We start from the raw sequence: 23,248 nt of genomic DNA, 5'->3' as shown, positions 1-23,248 counted from the left end.
TGACAGTTTTAAAAAAGAAAGAAGACATTTGACCTTTTTTGTTGTGAAAATGATACATAGAATTTAAAACCCCTGTTACAAACTCTTGATCATACACACACACACAAATCCATACAAAATGATGGAAGCAAACCAGAAATATATGGCTAAAATGTATACACAAAACAAATAAATTCATGAAATGAAACAATTGCATTAAAAAAATGATGGAAGAACATTGAATTTTGAAAAATTAAAAAAACAACTCCGAGTAATTCCTTATTTGATAGACAAACAAGTCCAAATATAAGTCTGTTCAGAATGTTACTAAAAAGTACCCAAGAAGGCCCACTAATTTGAATAGCGAAAGAAACCATTTGTAAAACATGCAAAACAGAAACAATAATTTGAATAATAATTATACCCAGAAAATAAAGACACAAACATAAAAACAAGTAATGCCAACATTCAAATAGTACTACACATTTTACTGCCAAACCTTATTTTAATTTAGACAATTTTGAATACTAGTATCAAATAGTGAGTATCTCAATTGTTAAATTCAATTTGAAGATTTCAAAACCTTTTTCCTTCCTCAAACGTGAACAATTGCTTGTCTGTTGCAACTTAACATGTTCACAGGTTAACAAATTGCATTTCCATCAATGTCTGTATGTTTTAATTTATTGACCATCAACAGTATTTCATTCATAACTAAGAGCAAAGACAAAAAATTGTTGTGTGTTTTCCATGTAATGGAAGGAAAGGTAAACCTTATGATAAATATATACATCAAACCAATATTTACCAATCTTCTTACCTTACTTTTAGATTTGTTTAAACAAAATGTTAAGCAAAAGGTAAAAATATGAACAACAAACAGACAACTATATTGCACAATTATATCATGTAAAAAAAGTTCGAAAATGGGATGGATAAAATGGTAACAAACTACCAAATTGAATATTGTACTTTGTATCGGTCATTTTACTTAAACTATAAACAAGTTCTTAACAAGGTGTGTTTGTGAAACACAATGTCCCCCTCTATGACGTTTGACCTTGAAGGATGACCTTGACCCTTCACCACTCAAAATGTGCAGCTCCATGAGATACACGTGCATTTCAAATATAACATTGCTAGCTTCAATATTGCAGAAGTGACATTACATGAGCAATTTTGACCCATATATTTGACCTTGAAGGGTGACCTTGACCTTTCACCACTAAAAATGTGCAGCTCCATGAGATACACATGCATGCCAAATATCAAGTTGCTATCTTCAATATTGCAAAAGTATTCATAAAATAAGCGATTTGGGCCACATATATTTGACCTCTGACCTTGAAGGATGACCTTGACCTTTCACCACTCAAAATGTGCAGCTCCATGAGATACACATGCATGCCAAATATCAAGTTGCTATCTTCAATATTGAAATACTGCAAAAGTGTACAATAAATGAGCGATTTTGACCCATATATTTGACCTTTGACCTTGAAGGATGACCTTGACCTTTCACCACTCAAAATGTGCAGCTCCATGAGATACATATGCATGCCAAATATCAAGTTGCTATCTTCAATATTGCAAAAGTTATTGCATATGTTAAAGTTGGCGCAAACCAACCAACCAACCAACAGACAGGGCAAAAACAATATGTCCCCCACTACTATAGTGAGGGACATAAAAAGTGATTGCAGAATGTATATCTTAAATAAAAAGTTTTTAAAAAATTCATAAAACTTTAATTGTTACATTTAAGGTTTAATTACATGTGATATTAAAAGGGAAATTGCATGAAAACATAAATGACTAACAAAAATCCAATTGATTTTTGTAAATAATTCCGCATAAAGCAATCTTTTGTTTTCCTTGACTGACATTGTACAAATGTTTCACAAAGGTATTCCATTTAAATGAAATATTTTGTTCAAGACGTTTGATGTTAGCAAAACAATGTTAAATACGATTTAATGAATCTTGAACAATGAGACACAAAACAACCATTTTTGATTGAGCTTCTTAAACTATATCCACAACTCCCTATGATTCATGAATAACACCTTACTTTCACAATTTAACACAAAAAGTTCTATCTACTTTAGATACTACAAATATATTTCACTCAAATTCATGTAAAAAATCTATCTAGATTTTCATTTTGAGGATCAAAGAACTTTTTAGGTTATATGGTTTAGTCTATACAACTGTAAATGACATTTATTTGCTTATTTGTGTTCCTCATGATAAAATGCAACAGCACATGTATATATTATTTGTATACAATATTGTCCGTGATCACAACACTTGGCCCCAACAAACTCCTTACAAATTGCCTCCAAACACGAAATCATCAGTACCAGTCAATCACATCTGTCCAACTTTCTTTACAAATATTTCTTAATGGCTAACAAGGTTTTAATAACTTAAGAGAAATACATGTATGTTTGTACATCTTTTTTGTACGAAAAATAGTTTTTCTAATTGTATCGACACTATATAATTTCAGTTCAACATATAGTTGCATAAAATGTTAGATAACTAGATTAAGTATGGTTGATATAAGAAGTTGAAGTTCTCTCGGAAAAAAATCAATAAAAAAACTACCTACATTGGATTTTGGGGGAACCTGCCATTTGGAGTTTGGAAATACTTTCAAATATATTAGATATGTATAAAAATGTATTAGAACTAATACAAACTTTAATAAACAATTCTCACTTACCAAAAAAAATCGTAGCAAATGAACAAAGATTTACAGTGTTATGCCATGGAATCGTATTAGGTTCATCTACAAACTGCTGTTAAAAAACTAAGACAAAATGGTATTGAAATAATTATTTCTATTCTAGCTTGACCACAAAACATAAGTGTACAACGTCAACATGATCAATTCATCTGATTTTTTATACATTTTAGTTAATGTGTCTACAATAATACTCAAAATCAACGAATATTTCGTACAATAAAGTTAAACAAAAAAGCAGTGTCCCTTATATCGTTAGCCAAAATTTAAACGCTAGATGTGGTCTGGTAACACAGATTTAAAGAGATACAATATGCTTGTTTGTAACATTTTGTGTGACAATATATTCGATGTGAATTTCCCATGAAGATATCCGAACATTTATGAGTGAACGATGTAGTTCTCATGAGCTGCCCAAAGCAGATCTCGCGTTTTTTCGTAAATGTTTGGATATCATCGCTGGAAATTCAGATGGAATATATTGTGACACAAAAAATATAAAAAAACGAGCATTTTGTATCTTGTTAAATCTATGTTACTATACCACATCTAGCGTTGAAATTTTGGCTATTGCTATATGGAACACTCATTTTTTAAAGGTGAACATTATTTTACGAATATTTTACGACATATTTGTTGCTTTTGAGTATTTATGTGGCTTTAAAGTGTCAACTAAGAATACATTATCCTGATAACAAAACAGAAGTATCACCATGGTTCATTTACAGTATTTTTAAAGAGCATTAATAATATGTAAAAACTTAAAAATCAAAACACCCTGTTTATAAGCATCACAATTAAAAAGCACATAGATAATACCAATATTATTGTCATAACCATTAATCCAAATTAACATTTTCATTTGTTGTTAAAAATGTTTTGCTGATAAAAATATTTATTGTTTTTCATGAATATATAGGACTTAATGTAAATATTTTTTTAACCATGTATATTAAAGGTAAAATAAAGTTTGATAAAACAGTGTGTTATTATAAACATTTCTTACATCAAGTTAAAGGATTAAGTGTCGCAAATTCAGTTTATTTGCATGGCTATCTTTACCTCTTTCATTTTTATTTAAATACCCTGGTCACCTTGATGCTTCATTTTAATCATCAATATTTCAATGTATTTTTATTAAACCAGGCTTTATTAAAAAACAAACAAGGTATTTATGTTAATAATTGCTGAACAATCTCATGCTCTGTGCTTCCTTTCAAGACCGGGATATAAGATCAAATGACTTATAACAGATTCAACAATAAGACAAAAACAAGAGCACCGCATAACGGGTGCCACGCTCGGCTGCGAAAGCTTGTCAGATTTTTTTTTTTTTTTTTTTTAAAGAGGTCACAGTGACCTTGACCTTTGCCCTAGTGACCCAAAATGGGTGTGGCGTGTAGAACTCAACAAGGTGCATCTACATATGAAGTTTCAAAGTTGTAGGTGGAAGCACTTAGATTTTAGAGCCAATGTAAAGGTTTTAGCACGATGCCTGCAGACCTTGGACGACGAGCAGGCTATGACAATACCTCGGGTTTTCTCCGAAAACAGCATTGCTAATAAACATACTATAAAATAGCCTAGTAAAACACACAGTTTTCACACCTTTTGAGTTGTTTTTCTATACATGTATTATTCATAATTCTATTTTTATTAGTTTTAATTTGATAAATAAGAAATTGCATGTGTCTTGTCTAAGTCCATTATAAAGACACTTTTCTAAAGTAGTTTATTTTCAATTTATATCTTATTTTAGTCAAATATTTCAAAGCATTGTAACTTTCATTGGAGAAGGCATACAAGCAATATATCCTTAACAAAAAATATTAACAATAGAATGTTTAAGTAAAAGACATAAATAAAAATCTACATTTGAATATATTGAGACAAAAAGGACCATTCTTTAAAATAGTTATCACACACTCTATGGCTAAAAATGCTTATCCTTAGTGTAAGACATTTATTTTATATACAGTCCACAATACATATATATTAGAGAACACAAGACGCATATGGATTCCAATAAATACATAAAACAAACAATACAGTTTCTGGAAAACCACTGGCTCATGTGTGAACATGGTGTCTGAATCTTTACCATGTTGTTGCAGTCAGAAGAGGGTTTCTGCATTTATAATTCGTCACTGGCAGAGCGTTGAACATTATAATGGTTTCAATAGACAAATCCTTACAAATCTGTTGCCACTGGTTAGGCCTGAATGACACCTCTGGCAATCAGTTTCTCTTGGAGCTTGTTAAAGATCAACCTCTGCTGGTCTACACTCATCACCAGCACACTCTGGATGATTTTTGTTGGATTTGGAAGCCTTCAAACAACAAGTGGGAACTGAATAGCTGACAATATTACTGGATCATAGAAATAGGAAAATAAAATGAACAAGACTATTGCCAAGCAATACATGTCCCCTACCTGCTCCACCAATGTCAGAATTGTTTATATATATATTTGTTGCCATAGCAAACAGAATTTTTGGCGTAGGAACAAAATGAAATGACGTGCATAATGTACATATTGCCATCTATCCATGTTTCAAGTTTCATGAAAAAAATATGAAGAACTCTTAGAGTTATCGCAGGATCCAGAAAAGTGTGACAGACAGACTCACAGACAGACAGACAGACGCACAGAGCGCAAACCATAATTCAAGTCCCCTCCGGTGAAACTGGTAGGGGACAATAAGCCACGGTCTCGGAAAAGCAGACTGAAAATTATGTGTTGTGCCAGATTAGCCTGTACAGTCCAAACAGGCTTATCTAGGGTGACACTATACAAACTTGCATACAGCTCTGGTTTTCCAGAGACTGGCTCAAATGTATTAACACATAATTCTCATAAATTGACTTGTCCACCTAGTGACCAAAAGGTCAAGGATTCCATCCACACTGTGGGAGCATTCTTTAGATCTCCCTCAGATACCAAATTACTGGTTCTACTCAGGAAACAAACTCGAGAGTATTTTAATACACCTAAGGCTTTCTAAATATATATGTTTATACTTTCATAAAGCAAACACAAACTATATTTGGTGGCTTTTAAATGCACAACTTATATGCCAATTTAAAACAAGTAATATCAAACTCAACATATAGTGACAAAGTGCTTTAATGAAACAACGTAAACCAATGATTTTTATAAAAACCCTGCATGACTTAAGGGTAATAATTTATCCAGGGGGTAAACATCTTTTTTTTTTCGAGCAATCACAATAAAATAATGATATTCAAAGCATAAAATTGAGCATACTTGATGAAGCTGGTAAAGTAGACATGAACAAAGGTGGCCATCAGGAACTGACAATCAAACCTGTCCATGATGCCCCCATGACCGGGAATCGTGTCACCAAAGTCCTGAAATACAAATGGCAAACACCTGTCATAGCTTCGGAACATTAACTTTTACTTGATAGCTTTATAAACATAAATAATGAGCTTGAACAGAATCATGTATTTGTACTCTGGTATCAAGCCTTCAGCCAGCCTAACGTAAGATCAGCATGCGTATTAGACCACACAAACTTGCTTGACTTTATAGCAGACGCGGTAGCTCATGACCAGACTTCCCAAATGTGAATGCCGGTCTGGAGCTTAACAAGCTGCATATGGAACAAGAACCATTTTCACACAATGCAGGTCATGTGATTTACATTAAATGTTCATGCATAAAAGTAAGTTCCGGACTTAACGTTATAGTATGCTGCTTTTTATACAGCACTAAAGCATACACAATTTTGCAAACTACTACTTAACAATATACAATACAACATCAAGTGTGTTTACAACATAAATTGATAAACATAACTGCTACAATATTACACCACAAATTGCTGCTCACCTTGATTTTAAAGGCTCTCTTAAAGCCGCTTGCAAAGAAGCCCCCGAAGGGACCAATAACAGATGCAAATATGGCAAGGATGATGGAATGAAGCATGAATGGATACATCATAACAGTCTCCCAGGGGCGGCCAACCTGAAAAGAAATGGGGTCTCTTGAAGTAAACTGCAAATAAATAGATTTTTAATTAGACAAAACAAGGATTGTCTATGTAAGTAAAAACTGATCCCAAATGACCACACACACAAGTGTGTCACTGATTTGTATTCCTTTGAACTCATTTTATCACTTTATATAGTAATATTGTAATGCCTTTCATAAACATAAAATGTAATTAAAACATGGATTCCTACATCCCCAACTAACAACAAATATGAATTTTAGATTATTTATAAATCATTAAGAAAACAGTCAGAAATCAGACAGAACTTAACATTAGTATATGGGAAATTAAAATGTCACCAAATACTGGCAGCAAATATTTATTTTGTTTGATTACTCCCCTTGGAGCATAAAGAAATTTAATGGTTTATGAGTTCATCTTTCTTTCATTCTTCAATTAATATTAAATACTCTATTATGAGCTATGTTGTGTTAAAATGGGTCTTGTGACATGAGCAGCCAGCGTACCTCATAACTAACACTTTGAGTAAACAGTATAATGTTTTCTATATTTTTAAAGCAATTATAAAGCATATTCTGTCAAATTTACACTTGCCTGTTCTGATCTATAATAGAATTTGCCAACCCTGCCCTCTCTTTGAGCTGGTATTATTAGCCCTTACTGTCTTACAAGAAAGATTATTACAAAATAATGTTTAAAACAAATAACTATCTGAACACATCAGCAGGTACACTTTTTAAAAGGCCAAGCTCACCAGTTTTGACAAGATCTGTACAGTCTCAGGGACGGCATATTCATCCAACTGGAACACAGGGTGTCGCTCACACTCCATACTTATCTGCCCCTTGTCATCATCATATTGTATGGGGCAAACCATCTGGTCAAACTGTATCAGCACCCAAGATATCTGCAAACAGACCATAATATTATCTATGGTCTATAAACAATGTTTGTTTTTTAGACTCAAATTTGCACAAATATTTTTGCCGTCAATCTATTTTCTGACTCAATCAGAAATTGAGTAAATTCTGACTCTAATGAGTTCTGGACGTTTAACTATTTTATTTTATTTTTTTATTCAAGCAGTTGCAAAAAAAAACTTTTTACTTAAAGATAAATTTATACACCAACCTTTAAAATATGTGTACATATTAAAATGTTTGCAAAAATGTGCCATACCCCAATTCCAAACAGGATGGTTGAGGCAGCACCTCCTATGAAGCCCTCCCATGTCTTCTTGGGGGACAGCTTTATTAGAGGCGTCTTCCCAAAGAAGAACCCAAACATGTACGCCATGATATCATTACAGATGATCATAGACACGGGAACAAGGAACCTGGGGTAGATACAGCAACAAACTGTAGAGGCGAGTAAGATACCACAATATCAGCTCATGACCAGACTGCAATTTTGCGCAGGCTGGGTTGGAGCTATGGTTGCCACATATGCGATAGGACCAATTTATGCACATCAACAGAAAATAACTATGAAGTTTGTTATTAAATTACATGACTCAAGTATTCTTGAAACCCTATCATACTTATAAGAGGCACAAACTTTACCAGCTTGACTTTAAATTAAACAATAAAACATCCAAATACATGTATTGACATGGTATGTTACATTTTGTACGACATTTCAAAGAGTTGCACTTTATTAAACATACTTTTTATCAATATTTATGAAGGTTCTGATAAAATTTTAATCATAACAATTTTAAAGATAAGTCCAAATGAATTAAAAATCTGGATAATTATAAACAAGTCTCTGAAGAATTTACACACCAAATGAGTCCTTCAAAGATGTTCTGCATGATCAGATGAGACTGCGTCACCACCAACAGCAGTGTCACATGGGTCCAGCCAAACTGAAATTGTAACCAGTCCATTCAGATTAATTCTTTGTTATGTTTTTAATAATTGTCCGCAACCAAACCAAGCACTGGTAAATAGGCTAATGCTTAGCTAAACAAGACAATGTTTGTGACTGGGCTGATTTGCTTAGTTGATAGAACCTATATTCCAAAAAGAGGATTGCAATTTATATCCCCTTCCAGGCCAGAAAACTGGTGTGGGAGCTGGGGAAAACTCTAACTATGATGATTCATCCCCTCCCCATTGAATCAAGTGGGGCAGTTGTCAGGTCCTGGAAGAGTGGTACCGGTATGCACTATTAGTCTAAGTAAGGTACACCAGCTGTCCAAGAAAAAAAGGTTTTTCAGACCGCCATGATATGACTGAAGAACTTTTGAAAACATCAACAAAATCAAACTTGTAATACAAAAAAACCATGAAATTTAAAATCTAAAGACATACAGACTCAAATAAATTATTTAAATAAAAACATAAAAGTAAAAGAGAAATTTGTCAAAAATTAATGTGTATTTTGAATTCGACAAATATTTATAGTAGCCTGCAACCCGGGTGAGTCGCGGTACTTAAGGAATATTCATATGCGTCTAGAAACCATCTTCAAATATCAGATAAATAATTTATAAGGCAAACATATATGACTTAACTTCATTGGAAAATAGCCTTTTTATGGCGAAAATCCTTCAATTTTAACTGCGGTATCAACAAAAACAACACCACTGTCCGCCATTGTTGTTTATTTTCCCTCGCGGTTGACTCGCGGTAAATAGGTTAAACGACACTAATATTAAATTTAACATGAATAAACATAAAGATCTGACATACCATTCAAAGTAACAATCAATAACGTATATAACAATTAGAACATATGGAATTTAAGACATCCAATAAAATAAATATCACAGTTATGTTCAAGCAGTGTCTAATTTTAATTCTCAATATTCAAATAACTGTTCATGTTCATTCATTCTTCTGCGCAATGGGGACACCTGAAGAAGCTATCTCGCCTCAAGAAACGTACATCAGTGCAGAAGCTCAGATGTACCCAATGTGCACATACACTACATTCACCCCATTTCACAAAAACAACCGAAACATCCTTCCTCAATGCAGGTGGACTACTTTTCTTACACACACAGCATACGTCATCTGTGTCACTTTCAAGAGATGAATCTGACTCATAATCAACGAGTGTAAGTGGCCGCCCTGGTTTTGCTGGAATTCCAGATGTCGATGGCTGTTGCTCCTGTTGTTGTTGTTTGGCCCTATGTGTTTCCACCACTTTTTGGACCTTTGAGTCCCTCTTCAATTGCTGTTGGCGCAGTGAAATAGTGTTCGCCTCAGTTTGAAGATTCCCAACAATCTTCACTGGTGGGATGAATTTTTTCTTAGGACGCTGCACAACTTGTTTGATCGTTCTTGAATTCAAAAACAATGTTGCAGTGTCAGATTCGGTCCTTGGTGCTGCCACCACCTCAGATACTGGGTCGCCCTCAGTCCTTGGTGCTGCCACCACCTCAGATACCGGGTCGCTCTCAATCCTTGGTGCTGCCACCACCTCAGATACCGGGTCGCTCTCCTCAATGTGCGCATTGGGATATATAGATGATGGGGCTGTCTGGACATCAGTAATGGCATTGGCATTGAATGGGTAAATGCCAGACTTCCTGAAAGCTGATGTAATATTTTCAGTGCAGAATGCCTTGGTGAAGGGCTTAGCAGTGAGCCTAGCGATGTCTCTAGTAGTTATGGACATTCCTGGGTTGGCATGCATGAAGGCCCGACATTCCCTATTGTATAACGCCTTCAGAGGTCCAAACACCCCAATGTCCAAAGGCTGTGTGAGGTGGCTGGAGTGTGGGGGAAGAACAAACAAAATTATGTTTCTCTCCGATGCCCATGTTGTAAGTGTCAGTGAGAGATGACTCTTGTGTCCATCATAGAGAACCAATGTGACTGGTTTGTCATCCAGGTTCACATTCAAGGCTGCATAACGCGCTAAATGGCTCGTCACGTACTCCTCAAAGATTCCCCGGTTTATCCAACCACTGTCAGACATTTTCCCCACGGACCCTGCAACCGCACCTTCTATGAAACAGTCTTGCCACCTCTTCCCTGGGAAAATATAAAAGGGTGGGGCATGGTTGCCTAGAGCATTGATACCCCCGACCATGGTGACATTCTTAGAGCGTGGAGAGGTCACTGCTTGGGCTTTAGCATCTTTCGCACAGACTATTTTAGGAGGCGAATGCTCTGTCGAAAACCCGGTCTCATCAACGTTCCATATGCGCTCTGGGGCATCAAGCAGACCATTGCGATGAAGAATGCTTCCTAGCTCCTCGAAGTACCGGTCAATCGTAGCCTTCGATGCCGTCTTTGCTCGCTGTAAGCCAAGCTTCTGAGGCTTAACAGCTTTAAGTTGGGCCCAACGCTGCATGTATCCATAGAACCAGTCCGAGCTTAGCTCCCCTTTGGCCCTGACATTCTTCCCCAGAGAACGGGCATAGTCTGCAGCCATGCACCTCACATCAGTTACAGAATACCCATAGCCGATATTGGCCATAAAAACAATATGGTCCGCCAACTTTCTCTCCTCTTCACAGGTAAAGAGTGTCTCTGCTCCATGTTTACAGTTAATGTCAACATTTTGCCTTGTCCTATCCCTCAATGTTGACTCCGGGACATTATACACTCTTGACGCTCTGTACACGGACATTCCTCCAAGCGTAGCATCAAACGCTCTCTTGAGGTTGTTCTTGTCGTAAGGCTTCTTCTTATGATTTGACTCTCTAATCTGAAAAACAATTTGAGTTTCATCTAAGTTCAACCCTCAAATCTATTAGCTAAATATTGAAGTGTTTATAGAGCCTGACCTATCGAAATAATTTTAAAAAATCGGTGGTGTGTAACCCCTTCACAAAGAGAATAATATTGGTAGTGTCTGACCTAAGCAACCGACAGCAGACGAACTTAAACAGCGAAAAAGTTGAAAGGGAAATTTCATTTTAACATGGATTTTTACATAATTTTGGTTAAAAATGATGTTTTAAATCGATTTTGGGTAGTTACTTACCAAAAATCTATTCATACTGGCAGCAAAAGATGTTTTCTTTCAGATTTCACAAGTAGGTCACGCAGGTTTGTTTACAAACACAATCCAGAGGGCGCTAATGAAATACCGCGAGTCAAAACGACCCGCGACTCAACCGGGTTTGAGTATAAAGTATATTATGTACAGTGTTTTTACAAATAAACATATTCTAAATTTCATGGAGGTTTGATAATCAAGCGTACACTGTCTGGGAATAGTGGCATCATTAAGGATTAAATAATAACTCAAATGCTCAGGACTGAGGACTGTAAGATATATGTATTTTGCTTTAACTGTACTTTACATTCTATCGCCTTTATTATCTGTTTAAACAATGTTACCATGGTGAACTGTTTGAGGTAGTGCTTCTTCCTAAGACTGAACACGAAGCTTACAAAGCCAGCAACATACAGGGTAAAGGAGATGACACGGTGGTAGTCCACAAATGGACGCATGAATTCCTGCAACATAAAAAACTAAATTATAAGGTTTGTATTTTGCAAATAAAACTAAATGCATGTGTGTTAAGTGTCCATCTTAGATCTACCTGTGCATTCTGTAGACTGGTTGGTTCTTTCCGACACAGACTGACTTGACATAAAGAAACATTTCATTACTTCAAAAATAGAACTTTGGGAGTGAATAGTGTAACAAATATTCTGCCCAAATTGGGGGAGCATAAACAAGACAACAAATGTCAACCTGGATGAGTGTCTGATTAAAGTCCAGAGTTCCAATGACTTTTCATACTTAACTCACTAGCACAGAGTAAAATTTTATTGATTAATTGAAGTTTACATGTACGTACCTATTTCTTGAGAAACAAATGCTGAGGTCACTTTTGTTTAGCTTACTATATTGTTGTTTTGGTTGTGTAGTGACACACATAAAATTACCTTCACATAAAATTCATAAATTGCCTTTCCAGCAAAGCATGTTGAAATTGACATCACTTTGTTTGAACTAACTGCTTATCAGTAGTAAATAAGATCAAAATGAACACAATGTGTTGTCAATACAAACACAAAGTATCATTAAGAAATTGTTGCTATGAGAAAACAAAGAATATGAATCAACAAAAACACATTTTTCAAGAAAAATAAAGTAAGCGGTAGTAGAATTGTTCTGAGAGAAAATTCACTAATTAATTGATGACAAAGAAAACAAGAGCACCGCCTTGCGGGTGCAGACCGCTCATCTATTTTCTTTTTAAAGGTGAAGGGACTCTCAATTTCAATCACAAAGGAGGGAGGGGTGGAGTGAAGAGGGGTGTATAGTGTGGGGGTGTGGACATTTATTACATTATCTTCCAAAAATGCGGAAAAAAAAAGTGCAAAAAAAAAATTCTGGGGAAGGGGGGGGGGGAGATTCTTGGGTGCGATGGTTGGACGGTATTTAAAACATAAAAAAAACAAAATTAATATTTGTGTTTTTTAACCGTTTCAAAAAAAAAAATTGGGGGGGGGTGGGGTGGGGGTATAGTGTGAGGTTGTGGTGGTCATTTTTGAGAAGATGATCTTAAAAAAAAAAAAAATAGGGGGGGACGGGGGGGGAGGGATAGGGGGGAATGGGGGGGGAAAGGGGGGGGGAAGGTGGGGGAAGGGGGGTAAGGGGGGGAGGGGTGGAAGGGGGGAAGGGGGGGAAGTGGGGGGAGGGCGCGGGGGATGGTTTGGGTGGAGTCTATTGTGGTATGTAAGGTAAGAGTAGTTTTGTCAAAGTATCAATCAAATCTAATCATAAATAAAGAATTTATGGCAATTTTAGCAAAATTTAATAATTTGACCTTGAAAGTCAAGGTCATTCAAACGTCAAGGTAAAATTGAACTTGCCAGGTACAGTAACCTCATGATAGCATGAAAGTATTTAAAGTTTGAAGCAATTAGCCTTGATACTTTAGAAGTAAAGTGGATCGAAACACAAAATTGAACCATATATTTAAAGTTACTAAGTCAAAAAAGGGCCATAATTCCGTAAAAATGACAACCAGCTAGAGTTATGCAACTTGTCCTTTTACTGTACCCTTATGATAGTTTGCGAGTGTTCCAAGTATGAAAGCAATATCTATGATACTTTAGGGGTAAAGTGGACCAAAACACAAAACTTAACCAAATTTTCAATTTTCTAAGTATAAACGGCCCATAATCTCGTCCAAATGCCAGTCAGAGTTACATAACTTTGCCTGCACAGTCCCCTTATGATAGTTAATAAGTGTTGCAAGTATGAAAGCAATAGCTTTGATACTGTAGGAATAAAGTGGACCTTAACACAAAACTTAACCAAATTTTCAATTTTCTAAGTATAAAAAGGGCACATAATTCTGTCAAAATGCCAGTCAGAGTTACATAACTTTGCCTGCACAGTCCCCTTATGATAGTTAGTAAGTGTTGCAAGTATGAAAGCAATAGCTTTGATACTTAAGGAATAAAATGGACCTAAACACAAAACTTAACCAAAATTTTCAATTTTCTAAGTATAAAAAGGGCACATAATTCTGTCAAAATGCATGCCAGAGTTATCTAACTTTGCCTGCCCAGTTCCCTCATGATAGTCAGTAAATGCACCAAGTTTGAATGCAATAGCATTGATACTTTCTGAGAAAAGTGGACCTAAACGCAAAACTTAACCGGACGCCGACGAGGTTTTTATCAATTTTGCTGTGTGAATTTGCTAAAAGTTGACAAGGCCAATCCATTAACTAAGTCATTAAAAACGCCTTATGCTAAAAGTATAACTGGGCTATTATTCATCTGAAAGATCTGAAATCAATTAGTTGTACAAATAAAAAAAATCTTACTTGTAAACAAATTTAGCATCAGAATAATAATAACTAGTGATGTGTTTGTCAGAAAAACAATGCCCCCTAATGCGCCGCTTTGATTTTTTTTTACCTTTGACCTTGAAGGATGACCTTGACCATTCACAACTCAAAATGTGCGGCTCCATGAGATACAAATGCATGCCAAATATCAAGTTGCTATCATTAATATTGCAAAAGTTATGACCAAGGTTAAAGTTTTGTGACACACACAATAAGTGACAGACAGACAGGCCAAAAACAATATACCCCCGATCTTTTGATCCAGGGGCATAAAAATAATATTTAACAAACAGTAGATTACCAAAATAAAATTATCTGTTATTTCCTCAATCCAAAACTTAATCAAAATATTCAATATCATTGCATAAAAAGATTGATTTGAGATTCTCATTTAACATAGATATGTCTTCAAGAATTGTCCTAATCATTAAAAAAAATCAAGCAAATAATTTCTAGTTATTAGTAGAGAAAATAATTATTATATTATGTTTTGCCAGTCATTGACCAACTGGATTTGAATAAGTCCTAATGAAAATACTGACACGCAGTCGGACAATTATTCTGATATTTGCTGCTTAATGGTTTAATTGATGTTCATGACATCACAAAGTTAATTTTTAAATTGTACAATTTTAGATATTGTTAACATAATATTTGAACTGTTATAATGCCAAAACTTGTAAAACAGGCATACAGATTAAAATCAAATTTATCTTTTTTTGTAAATAAACTGCTAAGTCTATGTAAACGATGAACATTCTTCAGAGATAATTCAGATACAAAATGGATGTTTGACTAAATCTTATTATATTCAATACTTTGTAATTTGTGTGTAGCAATAACACATACTTAGCATGGTTAATGAACTTAATGAATGTCTAGACGTTAAAACTCCAAAAGTTATAGTTTTTTTATACACAATTCAGAAAAAAAACAGGAGAGCAATCAAATGATCTCAGGAGCATTTGACTTATATAAAAAATAATCCCTGGTTATTAGTAAGCACAGTACAAGAGGAATTAACAACTAATATGGGGAAGTAATATCATATTTCAAATATTTAGCAGTATGTTAGACAACTGTACAGTAGCTGAAGAAATATAGTATCAATTGTGTCCTGACAATTGGAAATAAGCTGGAATGTAAATGTAAGGATCACGAGGCATCTTTTAAACTGGAAAGCTCCAAGAACCCAAGGAGTTAATCTAGGTAAAGATTGGTACAAAGAATGCAAGTGGCCTAGCTACAATATACATTTTATGATCGCAAATAGCCCTGTTAGAGCACTATTTGTTACATGTCTATTGCATATTTGATTGTGCACATAATAGGTTGCACCTACAGTACAAAGTACATGTATAGGACATGTATGTACATGTATATACTGTCTGTGATTTGTGTGATTAAAAACAAGAAACATACCAAATTAATTTGTATTCAAACAATTGATGATTCATTATAATTAGTTATAAAATAAGTCAAAAACACATATCCATTTTCCCCAAAATAAAAATTCCCCTATGTTCATGAAAAATTACTATATATAAATTTTTCCCCAAAATAAAAATTCCCCAATGTTCATAAAAAATAAACAAGTTTCAAAATGCATGTGCTTGAAACTATACATCATGTGCATACACAGTGACATTGTTGTTGGATATATGTGAGGGTGAACCACTATATGTGGGACTCATATAGTATTTGTAATTGGACTTTGTACTTAAATTATAGCCAGATCTTTGGTTCAAAGTATATAAAAAAAAGTGTGTGATAAATATGCGATAAAACCACTTACTATCTTTTCTGTCTGAAAAATTGGTTCAGGGTTTAACAGATAATTCTTATTAAAACTTTAGTTGAAATACCAGTTACAACAAATGAAATATTTTGGTGAAAGCTTCACATATCATTGTATTGTAAGTTATACAAAGGTTCATTACTGATGATAAACTAGAAATGGCGCGGCAGAGGCCGACGCGTATCCCCACGCCGAATGTTTGACCTAGGTGTGCCCCAGGGTTGGTAATGGGGCCATGCATAGCTGAGATTGACCGTATTGTCATAAGAGAAGTTCATCATCAATTAGAAGTGAATTGGTGTAGAAATGAAGAAGTTATAGTAAAAGGCAATTTTGGGTGGGTGTGACATATGTGGGCAGGGCGCCCCAGGGTTGGTAATGGGGCCATGCATAGTTGAGATTGACCGTATTGTCATAAGAGAAGTTCAATATCAATTTGAAGTGAATCGGTGTAGAAATGAAGAAATTATAGTAAAGGCAATTTTGGGTGGGTGTGGTCTATGTGGGCGGGGCCCCAGGGTTGGTTATGGGGCCATGCATAGTTGAGATTGACCCTAATGTCATAAGAGAAGTTCAGTATCAATTTGAAGTGAATCCGTGTAGAAATGAAAAAATTATAGTAAATGGAATTTTTTGGTGGGTGTGGCCTATGTGGGCGGGCGCCCCAGGGTTGGGATTGGGGCCATGCATAGTTGAGATTGACCCTAATGTCATAACAAAAGTTCAGTATCAATTTGAAGTGAATCCGTGTAGAAATGAAAAAATTATAGTAAATGGAAATTTTTGGTGGGTGTGGCCTATGTGGGCGGGGCGCCCCAGGGTTGGGAATGGGGCCATGCATGGTTGAGATTGACCGTATTGTCATAGGTGAGGTCCAGTATCAATTTGAAGTGAATCGGTGTAGAAATAAAGAAGTAAATGTAAAATAACCTAAAAAAATGAGTGATAATTTCTGACGCGGCCCCACCCCAACCCCTATAACTTTTGACCCAGGGGTCAGATCAAAATTCCAAATAGTGCAGGGTCGCACATATGCTCATAGCTACCATGTGTGTAAATTTCAAGGTTCTAGTGCTTTTAGTGTAGGAGGAGATAGTGGCCAGGACGGACGGACAGACGGACAGACGGACGGACAGACAGACGGACGGACGGACGGCGGAGATCACCACAATATCCCCACCTTTTTTTCAAAAAGCGTGGGGATAAATATAATTTCATGCTGTTTGTTTTTCTTTTTAAATGTTCCATTATCTTTAAAAACCATACTTAGTGTTCCATTATTTTAAATAACATACAGAAATCATATCAATTACAGCATTTGAATGTAAACCATTCAATTCAAACACATATTTTTTTGTTTAAAATAAAATAAACTTATAATTGCATACTTACAGTCCTGTGTAACAGAACTCCAAAATGGTCAATGAGGCTCTCTCCGTAGAAGAAATAATTTGACGCAAAGAGGAAGTACCAGCTCAATGACCGAAACAAGGGAAGATCGTATGACTTGTATACCACATAGCCAATATTAATGATTTCATGGAATCCACTAATTTGCAAAAGCATAATCTGGAAAAATATAAAAAGAACTTTTTAAAGTCTTTTGCATACATATGTATTATTATTAATTATAATTTCTATCATTATCATATAATTATGTTCCTGTATTTGAATAAGCTTTTTTAAAATCAAATTGAACAAATATAATATCAATAATTCTAGCTTATTAAAAAGTTTTTTGTTTTCAATATAATAGACCAATCATTAGAGTTTTAAAAGCAATTTATAACAAGGGTTAAAAAAGTATACATTAAATTCAACAAACGACAAAATACTTCAGATCCTATTCTTGACCCAACTGGTCGCAAATGGAATCCCAAACCAGAAATACATATCAGCATGGACTACTAACACATTACATTTCAGCACAATATCCAAATCAAAATTTAAGTTATTGAGCGTTGTAAAAAAAGTCCACCTACCATAGTCACCAGTGCTAGAGGCCCCAGCCATATTATGAAAGCAAAAGATAGAATCATCACCCATGTGAATAGCCCACGAATAATCCAGTTTCGCCATCTGAAACAATATACATTGAGCATTTTAGATGCAAACATCATTTATTTGAATTCCAAGACTGATATATTGATAGAACATTTATATTATGGGAACCTTGAATTTTATTATTTTATAAAAATATGCAAGAAATAAAATTGAGTTCACATAATTGACATTGTTAGATTATTATTACAATTACTTAATATACACTGATGGAAGGCTTTTTTGTCTTTTTTAAACAGGCTTTCTGTTATATAAAGGGTCAAGGCAGTCAGATACATTAGACAATAAATAATTCTTGAAGTACTGAAATAAGCCTGCAACATTTACATGTATAAGATGCTTGAATCTGAAACCAGACATTATCAGTCATGTTTGCCAGTTACTACCTGGGTGTGAGATCTTTTAGTGCTGTGTCTATAGCCTCAGTTGTTTGGTCTGATGCCTGTGGGAGCTCTTTTGAGGCATTTGGGTTAAACAATGGAACCTCTTCCTCCTCTTCATCGTCATCTGAAGTCTTTGGCTCAGCAGGTGGCTGCTAATATGTAAATAGAATAGTAAGCAGAGCTGAACATTTTTAGAGACCAACAAGCCTCTCTAAGATTTCTTAGTTGGTCCCTAGATTTTCTGCTGAAACTCAAAGACTGCTGTACCATACTCTGGGAAAATGGGGCTTAATACCTGTGCATAAAGAGTTGTCCCACTTGAACATCCAGTCAAGGTGGAAAGAGTGTTATTTTCAGAAAATGCATTAAACCCAGCAAAAAAATATTGATAACAAGGTTGGGGTAAACAGGTCCATGTTACTTGTAAGTTTCTAGCCCAGTTTAGTATATTTTTATTAATTTAAGCTTCTCAATGTTTAGTCCAGAAATTCAAACCAAATTGTCCATGATGACTCTGTGGCTGGGAGTTAAAACTGATTTCTTTTCTGACTGTCTTTTTTAAATAACAGCTCCCCAATCCATGCAGCATTTTAATCGGTAATTTAGCTAAATATACTACTGGCATAAATATACACAAACATTTAATACATGTAACCCTAATGCGCAAATAAAACCAAATTACATTATATGGTGTGCTTGGATAATAATGATATTAATTCAAGATTTAAACATGTCATAAGTTCATGAAAATGTGGAAAATTTTTATAATGAACAATGCCAAGTATTACGAATTCGAAAATGTGCATTGACTTTCTCCGGAATCCTGTGCAAGATAGATCTTGTGTCTAATCAACCAAGCGTGATACACCGTTTATCTCTGGAACCTCCGTAAGATAGATAGAATGGTCAATTCAAAACGTCCATTTTCGGTTTAATAATGTTTTTAATAGTTTTTGTTTTGAGCATTTCTTCCCATAAGACACTCAGTGCTTTCCACAGGATTTTTGTCAAGCGCCTTGGGGCTGATAGGGGAGGTCCTGGAGGGGTGTCCACTCCCGACGTTTTTTATTTAACGTGTCATTTCACGTTCTGTGGCGCATTATAACTCAAAGAAAAAAAGTGTCAAAAGACGTCATTTGGTGGGCTATGACTCTTCAAGAAAATCCCCCAGTCATTTTAAAATATATATAATTTTTTATATTGTTGAATTGCTTTAAAACTTTCCCGCACAAATAGTAAAAATAGTAAAATCCCGACTTGGACGATTCCTCAATACATCCATTTCAACCCGACTCTATTACTGTATACTTACTACTTTTCAAATTTCTATTTATTACCCGATAATCCCGTTTATTCCATTTATCACTTTCTGGTAAGTATTTAGGATAAAAGCTCTCAATTATTTCTTTAACACAAGCCTTGCCATTTTTCTATAGTACATGGTTCAAGTTAATTTAAAGTGACTATTTGTAGATTTGATGAAATATTGCCTCTGAACATGCGTCAATTCCCTGACGTGTTGTAAGCTTGTTAAAACACTTAATACACGCACGCTTTCTATGCAAATGACGCGAAGTTGGACATGCTGCATAATTTTTCGCGCTCTTTTTAATTGAGAAAAAGATTTGACACAAAATAAATTTGCACTGCTTATTTGAAGCAAGAATATGTTAACGTTGCGGTAACATTTACATTCAGAAGTGTGTTTCGGATTAAAAACCTGTTAACATCCACTTACGGGAATGGGTTTCAGATTACAAATTTAATTATTCCTATTTGAGATTTCAACAAATATTAACAGTTGCGTTATGAATTCAACGATAATTTGTTTAAACACTTTACGAGTCGAATAAATGTTTTGACGGAATTATGCATGAAATTTACATTGTCCAAGAGGATATGGCCGGTTGCCATCATCAGTCTTCTAAGTATCAATTATCGGACGAAACATTTACAAGTGTGCGTAATTAATTCGACGAATATTTGTTAAAGCGCATTACGTGTCAAATAAATGTCAAAAAAACAAGGTGAATCAGTTCTATAAATGGACATGATGAAATAAACAGTAACTGGAATTAAATTGTTATCGCATAATTGTAACCGGGAGTTATTTGCACAACTTACTCGCTGTAAGTAATTAATTGTTTACCACTTGCAATTAATTTATCATATTAATTATGAGTCATAAGTAAAACTTGTCTACAGTAAAAAGGTGTGATGATGATGCCCAAAACTGTCTTTAATGTACTGTACTGTACTAGTTACCGGTTTTTTGTAAATGGCACAATTTCTTGCTAATCACGCTGCGATAAACTCTTACTTCGGGCCCGACGTCAATAAAAAATAATGGTCGATAGTTAACCCCGCCCTCATAAGCATCCGCGTAACCAATATGACGATGAACATCACAGTTTGACAACTGGAAAGTTACCTGATACATTCTTGTCAGCATTTAAATGACTGTTTTATATGACTAGAATAATCGATACATGTGTGATGCTATTCTCTTATCAGTGGATTATCCATTACCCCATGTGGTGTTTATGGCGATTACTTGTGAAAGTATGTACCGAGTGCTCTTTTAAAGCAGGGAATATTGATACACTGATAGATCATAGAGAAACCTTGATTCTGTTTTTGACAATCTCCACTTTCTTTGACTGAAAAAAAACACTGATCAGAAAATTTCAAGCGCCCTGGGGACTCTGATTTCAAAATTCAATCGCCCCAGCAAGGGATTGTTAAATGGCCTGTGAAAAGCCCTAGACACTTATTGGAAAAATTGAGTAATTTTGCGTGTCCACAACCATTTTGTGAGAAGGAAAACAAATGATAAAAATATATACATTACGTTGTTCAACATTGGAGAGTAGAGCCCCACAGGTAGCTCCAGTTGAAATCTACATTAAATCAGCTAATATCAATTGCAATAAAAGGATATGGAACCCATAACTGGTATACACATGGTACTGATCCTCAAGATTTCTATGTACTGATGTCTTCTCAGGATGCTGATATTGTTAGGAAAATCTCTCTTAATGTGTACCACTTGATGTTATTGATATCTCATGAACATTGAAGTTTGACACAACTTAAACTCTTACAACTGTATTAATGACATGTATTTTGGGCCGGAGGCCTTTATGTACAAATAAAGAAGTCTGTTCTGTTCTAGTTGTTAGCTTTATTTATTAAAAGTAAAACAAACTTAACTTGTCATATAGAAAAAAAATGATGAAGATAATCGTCAAGGCTTAATATGTTTGATAGTAACTACATTTTGGTCCGATTAAAAAGTATAACCAAGCGACATAAAATAAACAAACACAAAATGTGCTGAAAATTCTCCCCACCCACTTTCATTTTAGAAACGATTCATATATTAAAATGTAACTTAAATTACACCAATAGAGAAATGATAACCTTATTTTCCGCTTCACGTTTATGCTCAGTGGATCTTTGTCTAACTTTCGACATAATCGTTTATAACTTAAATTTTGCAAATAAGCCAAATGTTTATGTTGATTAGCTGTCAGCAATTGAATCACGTTGATTCACGTTGAGAAAGCGGAAATCTCACTTCTGAACAAAATGGCGACTAGTGGAATGCGTAGTGTTGTCAGGAAAGGTGTTAATCACTTTATCGGCAAACAAAAGCCGTTTGTGTTCATTCAAAGCATTCAGGTATGTGCAATAGTAAAACATATGTTATGTGCAAATGTCTTTTTTTCAAATTATTGTTGAAAATATGCATTTTACTAACTTGTGTCAGGTATGTGTATTAAGTAGTCCAAATTTTTGACGCTCTTAAATATTAAGCTACTTTTTATATGGGTAATATTTGGAGCGTACAAAGGGTGAAAGACCAATTATGTGGTGGGAATGTTTTGTTCTTTGTCTATATTGTTGCGCAAGGATTTTGTGCGCAACATTCAAGCCCCGATATAAGACACTTAATAACAACGGATTGCAATAATATTTCCATACCTGTGTAGATAATTCATTTCTCGATAATGTTCCGTAAAAAATATGTAATGACACTTTGAATTTTGCACGCCTGAGCAATTTAAATCCAACCACTATTCAATTTTTCAATATCTCTCGATTCGCTCGCTGTGTAGATATAAATCGATAACACGACCTCGATGTAAAGCATCTGGTTTAAAGTGGAAGAATAAACAGCGTAAAATACAGTTTGTGTTCGTCTGTTGTGGTGCAGCGCGTTACATAGTAAACCGATGTTATACTTTTCTGGATTAATTTAGCATTGTTTGTTTTTTTCTAAATTGACAATTGAAAAGTTCTGAAATAAATTACATCTTTTATTTTTATACTGTACATAAATAATATTGATACAGATCGTACAGTATACCGTCCTTTGTAACGTAGAATGTAAGTACATAAAACAACACAGACAGAGGTGCGAAAAAGACATGCATAAACACTTCCTGAAACTTAGAACAGTGAATAGAAACTGCACCATATCTGTTTTGAACATATGCTTATTAAATCGACAAA

At 34.8% G+C, this 23,248-nt stretch overlaps 3 protein-coding genes across 5 annotated transcripts in view; 1 reads left to right on the top strand and 2 right to left on the bottom strand.

Annotated features, from left to right (window-relative positions):
* Window positions 1–1,862: 1,862 nt before the first annotated feature.
* Window positions 1,863–22,320, bottom strand: LOC127868807 (phosphatidate cytidylyltransferase, photoreceptor-specific-like). 3 transcript variants are annotated; one of them, XM_052410882.1, is made up of 11 exons: window positions 22,154–22,320; window positions 18,734–18,882; window positions 18,269–18,365; window positions 17,679–17,855; window positions 12,012–12,131; window positions 8,493–8,575; window positions 7,888–8,044; window positions 7,463–7,615; window positions 6,585–6,749; window positions 5,997–6,100; window positions 1,863–5,058 (listed from the first exon to the last, which is right to left on the bottom strand). In XM_052410882.1, the coding sequence occupies exons 1-11, from the start codon at window positions 22,205–22,207 to the stop codon at window positions 4,941–4,943; spliced, it is 1,377 nt and encodes a 458-aa protein (XP_052266842.1). In that variant the 5' UTR covers window positions 22,208–22,320; the 3' UTR covers window positions 1,863–4,940. The 3 variants fall into 3 exon arrangements, with proteins under 3 accessions (XP_052266842.1, XP_052266844.1, XP_052266843.1); XM_052410884.1 differs by having other exon boundaries at window positions 6,585–6,719; XM_052410883.1 differs by having other exon boundaries at window positions 18,734–18,879; window positions 22,154–22,319.
* On the bottom strand, window positions 9,302–11,686 carry LOC127868806 (uncharacterized). Its single transcript, XM_052410881.1, has 2 exons — window positions 11,653–11,686; window positions 9,302–11,373 (listed from the first exon to the last, which is right to left on the bottom strand). Exons 1-2 carry the CDS (start codon window positions 11,665–11,667, stop codon window positions 9,544–9,546), a joined length of 1,845 nt encoding a protein of 614 aa, XP_052266841.1. The 5' UTR covers window positions 11,668–11,686; the 3' UTR covers window positions 9,302–9,543.
* The window catches only part of LOC127870039 (calcium uniporter protein, mitochondrial-like), a 44,007-nt gene continuing 43,039 nt past the window's right edge, over window positions 22,281–23,248 (top strand). The window contains exon 1 of the mRNA XM_052412700.1: window positions 22,281–22,414. Coding sequence (XP_052268660.1) covers window positions 22,322–22,414 — 93 coding nt within the window. The 5' untranslated portion in view covers window positions 22,281–22,321. The remainder of the gene's footprint in view (window positions 22,415–23,248) is intronic.

The sequence above is a fragment of the Dreissena polymorpha genome, chromosome 2 (genome assembly GCF_020536995.1).
Source record: "Dreissena polymorpha isolate Duluth1 chromosome 2, UMN_Dpol_1.0, whole genome shotgun sequence".
Taxonomy (NCBI): Eukaryota; Metazoa; Mollusca; class Bivalvia; order Myida; family Dreissenidae; genus Dreissena; species Dreissena polymorpha.
The sequence above is the reverse complement of the archived record's forward strand: the minus strand, read 5'-3'. Positions and strand labels throughout refer to the sequence as shown.

Coding starts and splice junctions, on each gene's coding strand:
- LOC127868807 (XM_052410882.1), bottom strand. CDS start 22,207: ATGTCGAAAGTTAGACAAAGATCCACTGAGCATAAACGTGAAGCGGAA. Junction 8,576..12,011: donor ACCTCAAACAGTTCACCATG/GTAACATTGTTT, acceptor TTACAATTTCAG/TTTGGCTGGACCCATGTGAC. Junction 7,616..7,887: donor CCATCCTGTTTGGAATTGGG/GTATGGCACATT, acceptor GTCTGTTTGCAG/ATATCTTGGGTGCTGATACA.